Source organism: Zosterops lateralis (assembly GCF_965231275.1).
Source record: "Zosterops lateralis genome assembly, chromosome: 11".
Lineage (NCBI taxonomy): Eukaryota > Metazoa > Chordata > Aves > Passeriformes > Zosteropidae > Zosterops > Zosterops lateralis.
The window spans coordinates 10,232,096-10,242,230 of NC_139771.1; the positions used below are offsets into that span (position 1 = coordinate 10,232,096).

Below are 10,135 nucleotides of genomic sequence, written 5' to 3' on the forward strand. Positions count from 1 at the left end.
AGCTCATCTCGAATTCATTTCAGGTCTCCAGTTGCTGTGGAGGGAGTGAAGATGCTGAGCACGAGTGGGGAGATGTTGAACTTTCCCAGCTCTGGAGAATATAATCCTTCCCCTGAGGATGCAGGGGCAGTGCAAAGGCACAGGGTACAGGTTATGTCCCTCCAGACTGTGAGCACCAACACTAACACTGCCAAAAAAACCCAAACAAAAAAACGCTGTAGTGAGTGTTTAATGTGTTATTGCTGAGCTACATCACCCTTAATTGGAGTCTGGCTGCTCACCCAAGGCTATTTGAGGCAGGTCCTCTAACGTGGTGCGGAAATGACCACGATCAACCTGATCTGTCCACAGAAACTGATTTGGGAGAAACTTTCCCCTTTGAGGAGACAAGGGAGGGCAGTAGTCGCTGCGGGTTGCCCTCCCTATCGGGGGTTCTTTTCCCCGTAGCATCGCCCTCGCCCGCAGACTTTGGCATCCTTCCGGGAGAGACATCCCGCTGGCCGAGGAAGGCGCCATGGGTTTGGGCAAAGCAGACGGACACAGCGCTGCCGGGACACCCAGGGGCGCTCGGGCCAACCCCTCTCCCCACATCCTCGGCCCCGATGCGGCCACAAAGCGGCTACCGGGGCGCAGGGGGCGGCGGCGGGTCCAGGGCCGGCCGGAGGGGAGGCAGAGCCGCCTCGCTGCCCGCCCTGGGCGCCGGCCCGCGGCGGAGCCGGGGCGCTGGGAGCCCTATGCAAATCAGGGATCGGCACGGTGACCAATCAGCGTCGTGGCGGTAGCGGCGGTAGCCAATGGGACGAGGCGTGCGGCGGGCGGGCAGCGATATCGGCGGCGCGGCGGCGGCGGTCGCGGGCAGTGCGGCGGCGGGCGGCGCGCAGGGCAGAGCGGAGGCGGCTCCTGCGGTAAGGGCGGCGCGGGGCGGCCCGGGCGGGGACGGCGCGGCCCCCGCGCGGTGTAACGGCGTTTGTCTCCCCGCAGGCGCCGGGACCCTCTGTGCGCGGCGCTGCTTGAGAGGCGGGGGCGAGGGGCCGCTGCCTGCCGGCCATGTCGGGCCGGGGGAAGTCTGGCGGAAAGGCGCGGGCCAAGGCCAAGTCGCGCTCGTCGCGGGCCGGGCTGCAGTTCCCCGTGGGGCGGGTGCACCGGCTGCTGCGGAAGGGTAACTACGCGGAGCGGGTGGGCGCCGGGGCGCCGGTGTACCTGGCGGCCGTGCTGGAGTACCTGTCCGCCGAGATCCTGGAGCTGGCGGGCAACGCGGCCCGCGACAACAAGAAGACGCGCATCATCCCGCGGCACCTGCAGCTCGCCATCCGCAACGACGAGGAGCTCAACAAGCTGCTGGGCGGCGTGACCATCGCCCAGGGCGGCGTCCTGCCCAACATCCAGGCCGTGCTGCTGCCCAAGAAGACGCAGAGCTCCAAGAAGTGAGCGCTGCTCCCCTGTCCCCCTGGCCCCAGCTCCCTTCTCACCACTGCCTCACCTCTCCTCCCCGTGGGGCTGGGGTTCCCCGTCCTGCCCCTCAGCCCGGGCTGGGTGGTGAGCCCTGACAGCCCCCCACCGCCTCTTCACCAGCCCCCCTGGTCTGGGCTGTGGCAGGGTGGTAGGCGAGCGTGATTGAGGTCAGGCCCTGCTTGTGCCCCCACTCTGCCTCTCTTCCCTCTGGAAGAAGTGGTTTTGGAGGAGGCAGCTGCATCACAGCTGTTGGCAGTGGTGACATCTGGAGCCGTGTGGTTAGGTCATGGTGCAGAGCTGCTGGTAGCTGCTGAGGATTGTTGTAGCTGGCAAAGGGATGGACACAGGTACCCCTGGCTGCCCCTCCCTTCTGCCAGCCCTGGGACTGTGCAGGGGCCCCCCAGCTGGCCCTGCTCGCCCTGTTGTGTACTTGCTGCTGTTGTTCCCCTGCCTCCATCCTCAGCAATGCTATCCTGGCCGCACTGCAGCTGTGAGGGCAGGGGGCTGGAAAACGTGAAGAGGAGAAAAAGTTTCTCCTTTGGCAAGAAGTGGCTGTTAGTCTTAGTTTTGTTCATGGTAAAACTAGTGCATTGCCTACTGTAAAGAAGCTTTGCTCCTATTTATTTTAAGGTCTCTATTTTTGGGTACATCCCTGTAAAGTCACCTCCTTGCAGCTCCCTGGCTCGGTGGCTGCTGGGGTACTCGTGTTCCCACATGCTGTGGGTCCTGGTAGCAGGGTGGGGTGGAGGCTGCAATGACAAATCCCTTCGGAGAGCGTCGCAAGGTCAGGTGCCCACCAGGAGCGGGAGCTGCCATCTTCTCCACAACTCCCCTCCTCTCCCAGCTGCAGAAGCCCTCCCTTCGTCTTGCTGAGAGCTACCCTGTACCCTGGTTGCACTTCTGGAAATGACATACTCCGTCTCTTTTTTTTGTTGTTGTTTGTTCAGCACTATTTCTGGCTCTGAAAAATAAAGTGATGATGATATCTGTTAACTGTAACCTTTTATGGATGAATATTTCTTTTGAAAACCACTAGAGTTTGTATTAAAGCCCACTCCTGGCTAGTACCATATTTATTTCCTGGCTGTGTGGCTAATGTTGAGCATGGGGGCAGGTTAGCTGTCCCATGACCCCTGGAATAGGTGATGCAGAGACAGCTTTCCTGCTGCCCAGCGCAGCCACTCCTGTGAGGCAAATAGTTCTGTGCATGCAGCAGTGTCGAGGCAATTGGACCTAGACCTTCATCATACTTTTTTTTAAGTAAAAAAAAGAGTATCTTCTATTTATGTGCTGTAAGTAGCATGTGTTCAACCTATGGAATCAGCTGTTAATCTTGTGGATTAAGTAATTTACCCTGGATTTGAGTTTAATGTTATCTAGAGCAGATGAACCTGGCTGTTTGTCAGCTGGCTTTGTGCAGGGCTTTTTCATTCTGGTATGTGGGAGCCGTGTGTTCATTAGTGTTGTGCTGATGGGGGTGTGGAGGTGTCCTGTGATTCCACTGGGGTATCCTGACCTTGGTGTGTGGGGACAGCAGGGCACACCCTGCTGCAGTAGCACAGACCCCCTGGGATCTCCCTACCTCCTGCAAAGGGGCTGTTACCATCAGTCAGGTGGGGATGAGCAGTTTTCTTTCTGCTGCCCAGTGTGGTGGTCAGTGTTTCTGTAACCTAGTGTCTTGTTCTCTCCCTCTTGTTTTCTCCAGGACCAGCATTCTGTAAACCTGAGAGTGCTTTGTATTTCTTAGAAAAATGCAGAACTTGTGATTCTGAAAAGAATGGTGCAAACCTGATACCTGATTAAACTGGTTCCTTGTTGAATGCTCTTAAATGTGCTGTGTCTTATCACCTCACCAAACTCGCAGAAGCTGGCAGGCTCTCTGGTGTCTGGGCTCTGTGTTCTCCAAGGGGAAGGACTAGTAAAACACCAGACAGGACCACTGCTAGACTGTGTGTTTGCCCTTCACTCAGACAGAGAGTCTTTTCCTACCCTGGGAGCAGATAATACTGTTGTCTGGCTCTTTTCCCTGCTATGGGAATGCCACATGGCCTGCTTGCTCTGTCATGAGTGCCAGGAAGCTTCAGCCTGCTCCTGGTTGGGTGCAGTGGAGGAGTGAGGCCAAACCGAGGACTCTCCCCCAGTGCTGGAAGTGCCCCATAGTCTGCTCCAGGACCTTTTGGGTGACCTTGCAGGCAAGTAGGCAGAAATGAGAAAAGCTGATCTTGAAGGGAAGGAAAGAACTTGAAGATGCAAGGCTGTTTGCTACTCTCACACCCTCTCCTTTGTTGGACGTTCCCAGATGGCTGTCTCAGAAGCTGCTCTACCGAACAGTATTGCAGGCTGTTTGGGTTTTAGGCAGGAAGGCTTGTGGGAAACATGGACGACTCCTAGTGGTGTTAGGGTTGGGTGCTGGCTGGTCTGTGCAGGGCTGTAGGAGGTGTGGGGCTGGGCTGGGGGTGCTGGGCTGGTTCCTGTAGAGCAGTGTCACCTGCTGCCCTGGCAGCAACCAGCATGGGGGGACTGCTGCCCAGGAGCTTGCAGCCACCCTGCATGTTGTGTGGCTCTGCTGAGGCTGGTGGAGTGATGAGGGTGCTATGGATGGGTGCTGGTAGCACATGCAGTGCCCTCGACTGAGCTCCAGCTGGGTTCTGAACTTCCTCTGCTGGCATGTGACAGACCAGCTGGGAAAACTGGGATGTTACATGACAGAGCAAAGGAAATCCTGTCTGTCACAGCAAGCGTTGCTGAAGTGCTTGGCCTTTATCACCTCATAAACTTCACAGCTGAACGTTGTTGTGACCAGGAGATTTGGAACTCTTGGGTCTTTATAATAAAGCTGGAATAAATGTGGTCACTGTCAAGTCTGCAGCTTCAGGGATAGGTCTTGTGCTGGAGGGGTGTTACTGGTCCTGGTTCTTCTGAATGCTTCATAGCACCAGAGCAGCTGAGCTCATTAAATGTGAAGGACTTGGCTGAGTAGAGCCTTCCCCAGAGGTCAAGTGAGCCTGGAAGAGTGTCTCTTAGTCTGTGCTCTCCTTAAGGAGAGGGCTAAGAGGCTGGAGGATTCTTCCCTTGCCTCTTGGCTACCTGAAGATGAGATGAGCACAGACTGGGAGCTGAAAGCTGCCTGCTGTGGAAGGCTGCTGTGCAACTCACCACACACAGCAGAGTCTCTGCCAGCTGTGTCCCTCAGCTCTGGAAGTTTGATGAGATGAGTCACTGGCTCTTCAAAGTCCCCAGGGCTTGGGTTTCTCTCCAGAGCCTGGTCCTCATGGTTGGCAGCACCCAAGGGAGCTCACTCGGGGATGCTTCAGCATCACGGCTCCTGGCAGGCTCAGCCTGTGAGGTAAGACAGCTCCAGCTGGATTGGCACAGTGTGTCTCCGTGCTGCCTTCCCTGTGCCGGGCAGCTGGAGGGTCACTGCCTTCTCTCTGCTTTAATCTGCCTACAGGAATGCCCCTGCTGGCCTGCCTGGAGAGGTGGTGACAGTTTGCCGTGCAGATGAGTGCCAGGGAAAGCACTGGGATAGGGTTGGTTTAACCTGCCCTCCTGGGGAGCAGGGTGATCCCTCTGCTGCCTGTGTCCCAGCCCTTGGGGAGGACATCACCTCCCATCCTGCCAAACATGCAGTGTCAGCTATTGGCCAAGGACACAACTGCAGGTCAGTGCCAGAATGCAGCAGATCTCTGCCAGGCTTGATGTGGGGCAGTAGGATCATGACTGCTTCTAAATACAGACCTGGAGGGAGGCTGCAGCCTCCTGTAGCAGACCACTGCTGGTCTCTTCCAGGAGCATGGCTGGCTTCTCTTGCTGGATATAACAAAAGGACATTTCTTCAGGGAGTAAAACTTGCTTCTTTTCTCCCTGCTCTTTCTCCAGAGGACAAAGGGATAAAGCAGCTGCCCCAGGCCTGACTGGGGCCCTGGAGGAAGGGGCTGTTCCTTTCCCAGGAGTGCTGAAAGGCCCATGTGACAGTCCCTGGGCCCACTGGCTGCTGTCTTTGTCACCGCCGCCTGGAGGCTGTTGGGAATGGGCCTGATCCATGCTGTGTTCCCTAGACACAGGGATCGTGTTGATGCTCCAGCACAGCAGCTCGCCAGGGCTGGAGCAGCTCTCGGGCAATCCTTGAACTCTCCCTGGCTGGTGGAGGCCGTGGGGCAGGGCCCTGCTGTGGGGCTGAGAGCTGAGGTGCTGGCAGCCCTTGCCAGGGGCTCACTCCCAGCCGGCCCGGGCGGTACCGCGCAGCTCCGCTTCCCCTCGCCCTCCGTGCCCTGTTCCCGGCCCTGCTGCGAGGGCTGGGCTGCCGGTGCCGTCCCCTCCCGCAGCCCGGGGCACGCTGCGGGTCCCCGCAGGGCCATGAGCCGGAGCTCATCCCTCGCCCTGCGCTCCCTTCCCGCAGCGGGCAGAACAAGATGGCCCAGATCCCTGCCGGGGTTTACGCAACCTCGCCGGGCGCGCTATAAATAGACGGCGCCGGGGGGGCTCTGGGCTGCCGCTCCTGCCTCGGGGACTCGGCTCGGGGGACGGGGGATGCTCCCGGCCGGGGGCGGCCTGGGCTGTGCCCGGGGAGCTGCCCGGGAGCTACAGGGAACCAACGCCGGCTGGGGAGGGGTCGGTGCTGCGGGAGGCCGCCGGGGGTACCCCCTCCCCCGCTGCTCGAGGAGCTCGGCCGGGCGCAGCTGTGAAAGGATCGCGCTCCTCCCCTGCCTCCATGGCGAGGGACCCTTCCTCCGCCGCTCCTGTTCTCCGCTCGGAGGAGGATGCGGACCCCGACCAGCAGGGAGGCCCCGCCCGAGGACCAGCCCCCTTCCTGCCCGGTCCCCGGCGCCTGCAGGGAGCACACGGGAGAGGAGGCGTTTTGTACCAATTTATTCGAAAGGACGATAAATGAAAAAGAAAAAAAAAAAAAAAAAAAAAAAAAAAAAAAAGAAACCGAAAAAAAGACGTCACTAACCCAAACCCTCCCCAACCCACCCATCCCCAGACCCATAAAAAAACACATTAAAGGCCATTATTTCAGGTGCGGTCGGTGACCGCCGAGGGGCCGGGCCGTTGCCATGGCGGCGGGGCCGCGGGCCGCCAGGGGGCGCCGTGCGCCGAGAGCGGGCAGGGCGCGCGGCGAGAGGGGCGGGGCCGGGCGGGGCGCGCGCGGGCGGCGGGAGCTGGACCGGCCCACGTGGCGCGGGGGGAGGGGGGGGGGGAACGGAGGGGGGGGGGGGGCGCGTGCAAAATGGCTGCTATGGAAACCGAGCGGGAAATATCCCTGTGAAAAACTGGGGGGGAGGGACGGGGTGGGGGCCGGGAACCGTCTACAGGCGGGGAGGAACACGGCCGAAAACAAAAGGGCGCGATCGGGGAAAAGCCGCGGAGTAGGATGGGGGGGAAAACGGGTGGAAAAAAATAAGGCGGCAGAGAAGGGAAAGGGGGGGGGGGGCTGGGGCAGCTGCAGCCCCGCTCACAGCGCACGGCGGTGGCTGCGGAGGCGAGTCAGCAACACAAAGACAAAGCGGGCGCCCTGGGGTCTGTCCTCAGAGCAGTCTGTGCCGCGGGGCTCTCAGTCCGGGGGGCGGCGGGAGGCTCCTTGCGCCCCGATCTCATGCTTTCCGGCTCTTGAGCGCCTTGGGTTTTGCCGACTTCTTCACCTTCTTGCCCCCGGGGGACGCAGCTCCCTTCTTGGCGGTTTTCTTGGCTTTGCCCTTGTCCTTCTTGGCCGCCGCGCCGCCGGCTCCCTTCTTGTGCGATTTCTTCTCGGGCTTCTTGCTCTTGGCCGCCGCCTTCTCGGCCCGCCGGGTCGAGGAAACCGTCGCCTTCTTGAGGGACTTGTGGGCACTGCTGCCCGCGCCCCCCTCACTGCCGCCTTCCAGCTTCTTTCTGTTGAGCTTGAAGGAGCCGTTGGCGCCGGTGCCCTTCACCTGGAGCAGCGTGTCGTTCTGTACCAGTGCCTTGATCGAGTACTTGAGGTAAGTCCTGCCGTTCTGCTGGTCGAACCAGGCCACCTTCTTGGCCTCGTTATAGATCTTGGCCAGCGAGGAGCCATTGCGCTCGCCCAGCTTGCGGATCGTCTCCACCACGAGCTGGCTGTATTTGCCCGGCTGATTCTTCTTCTTGTTGTTCTTCCTTTTCTTCGATGGAGACGAGACGCCGCCACCTCCTTTCGCCTTCTTAGCAGCCGCTTTCTTCTCCGAGGAGAGCGGCGCCTCCTCTGACTCGGCCAGGGGCAGATCTGTGTCTTCCAGCTCTACCGCCATGGTGCGGGGAGTGGCGGGGCGGGCGGGGGCAGCGGCGGCGTGGCGGGGCCTGGCGAGCGCACCGCTCGGCTCCGCTCGGTGTGGGTTCTGGCGGGGCGGGCGCCGCCGCCGCCCTTTATATCGGCACGGGGCGGACCGCGTTGAGAACAACAACAGCCTGGTCCGTCGCCAACCCCGACTTGTGCTTCTTGGGGCTTTTCCGCGGGGCTCCCGCGCCGCCGCCGGCTCCCCCCGCCCCGCCGCGCCCGCCCCGCGCCCCGCGCCCCCCCGGCCCGGGCCCCGCGCCCCCCGCCGCGCTCCGCCCCGCGCCCCTCGCCCGGATTTTGGGGGCGCGGTCGGCGCGGCGGCGGCAGCGAGGAGGAGGGCGCCCGGCGCGGCGGCGACTGGGGCCTCAGCTCGGCCCCCCCGCCCGTCGCCGTGGCCGTGGCCCGCCGCCCGGGATGGGCCCCGCGGGCGGGGGGAGGCGGCGGGGGCCGGGGGGCGGCGGCGGCGGCGGTGGCCCTGGGTTCTCTGGAGGGAAATAACACAGGTGACGCCCTCCCGCGGCCGCCGGCAGCAGCGCGGAGATGCCCAGCCAAGGCCGGGGGGTCCCCGCCCCGGCGACTGGGGCCGCCCCCCCCCGCGACCCTCACCCTGGTGGTCAAGGAGGGGAGGCCCCCGGGGGAGCCCCGCGTGTGCGGTACGACCCCCCTTCCCGGCGGCCATCGCCTCCCTGCGGAGGATGTGAAAAGCGCGGTGGGGACGGGGTAGGGCTGGCGAGGGGCCAGGCAGCCTCCCGCCCGGGCTCGGTGCCGTGGGGGTGGGGGCGTTGTGTGAATCGTGGCCGCCCCTGCAGCCCCTGCGTGCCGTGGTTAGCAGAGCCCGAGCCCCGCTGCAAGCGCAGCTCTGTATGGGCTCCGAACCCCCCTCCCAATTCAGCCCATCTCCCCAAATCCCACCAGGGAAATGCGGCTTCGTGGGGAGGGGTCAGGGGAGTGCACGACGCCTTCCCCCGCTCCTGGAGTGACACACGCGTGTGCTGGGGCGCCGGGCACAGGCACGGGGGGGCTCCCGGCTGTGCACACACCCCTGCACACAGCCCTGCACATGCACACACGCACATACATGCACACACACACACACACACCGTCACACCCGCATACATTGTCGCACCCCCACCCCCTGCCCACGCACAGCCCCGCCGCCTTCCCTTTCTCCTCCTCCGCCCCCGCTCCCCATCCCCCGACTCTCTCCGCCATTTCCCTCGCCCAGCCCCCGCCGCCGGGGGGACGAGCCCTGACTGCCCGCGGTGCTGGGGGTCCGCGGGGCACCGGGATTCTGCCCAGCCGCCCGTGTGACCCCATCCCGAACCGAAGCGGGGTGCTCTGTCCCGCCCCCTGCTAGCCCAGCCCGAGCAGAAAGCCCCCCAGAGCAGCGGGTCCTGCCCCTCCGTGCAGCCGTGCCCAGGCACCCCTGTGATGAGTTCTGCCCGGCCCCTGCGGCCTGCGGGGCTCTCGGGCACGAATAGCGGGGGTGGCCTCGGCACCCCCCATCCGGAGCCCCTCGGAGCATCAGGAGCATCCCCTGGGACACGGCACCCCCCGCCCGCACAGCTGTCCCCGGGCGGGGCATGTATGATGTGTAACGTGCACACCTGTACACACGTAAATGTAACGCTGCACCTGATGGAGCTGGCTTACCTTACAGTACAGAATGTGGTTGGTATGTATGGTGTGTCTGTTACAGATATGTGATATCTAATAGTTGTTATTTAATGTAATCGCTACGTGTAAATTTAAAATAAATGTAAGTGCATGCGTACACATAAAGACCTAGCGATATATTTTAAAATATTGAAATAAACGTATGGAAATTTAAGAACAATACATGTATATAGGTGGGTGGGTGTGCGAGCAGGGCTGGGCAGTGAGTGCACTGATCTCACCCCGGCTGTGTGGCTGGGAACAGCACAGGGATCCAGCACCAACCCCCAGCCACAGAGAGCCAGGGCTGACAGTGAGGGCTCCCCTCCCACCCCTCCAAGGACGGAGTAAGGAATGGAACACGTGCCTGAAAATATATGCAGGTATATTTATGTGAATAGAATGTGTGGGGGAGGCTGCTTGTGTGTGTAAGAGAGAAACACAGAAAATGTGAGAAAATGGCCCCAACACACACACACATTCTGTTCCATATGAACACTTAAAAGGACACAGCAAGTCTAGTCTCTCGTATACATACATACACATACCTGTCTACAGAGAGAGTGTGAGAGGTTCACAGGCAGTTCTCTCTTGCTGTATATACACACACTGGCATATATAGAAATGGGGGACAAGAGAGTGAGCGTGCTGTTCAAACATCCTCACTAATGCAAACACAGACATATATGCATAATGTATGCCATATATATTGATGTGGGGATAACCTCTCACACTCTTTTCTCCTGACCTCTC

The 10,135-nt window shown here is 61.1% G+C and overlaps 2 protein-coding genes across 2 annotated transcripts; one reads left to right on the plus strand and one right to left on the minus strand.

The window, feature by feature from the left end:
- The first annotated feature begins 841 nt into the window (after positions 1–841).
- LOC310913863 (histone H2A type 2-B-like) lies at positions 842–3,271 on the plus strand. The gene is made up of 2 exons (XM_083869662.1): positions 842–1,424; positions 3,158–3,271. The coding sequence occupies exons 1-2, from the start codon at positions 1,048–1,050 to the stop codon at positions 3,171–3,173; spliced, it is 393 nt and encodes a 130-aa protein (XP_083725788.1). The 5' UTR covers positions 842–1,047; the 3' UTR covers positions 3,174–3,271.
- Positions 3,272–6,108: 2,837 nt separating this feature from the next.
- Positions 6,109–7,775, minus strand: H1-10 (H1.10 linker histone). Its single transcript, XM_083869633.1, has one exon. The coding sequence runs from the start codon at positions 7,698–7,700 to the stop codon at positions 7,047–7,049; it is 654 nt and encodes a 217-aa protein (XP_083725759.1). The 5' UTR covers positions 7,701–7,775; the 3' UTR covers positions 6,109–7,046.
- Between the last annotated feature and the right edge of the window lie 2,360 nt (positions 7,776–10,135).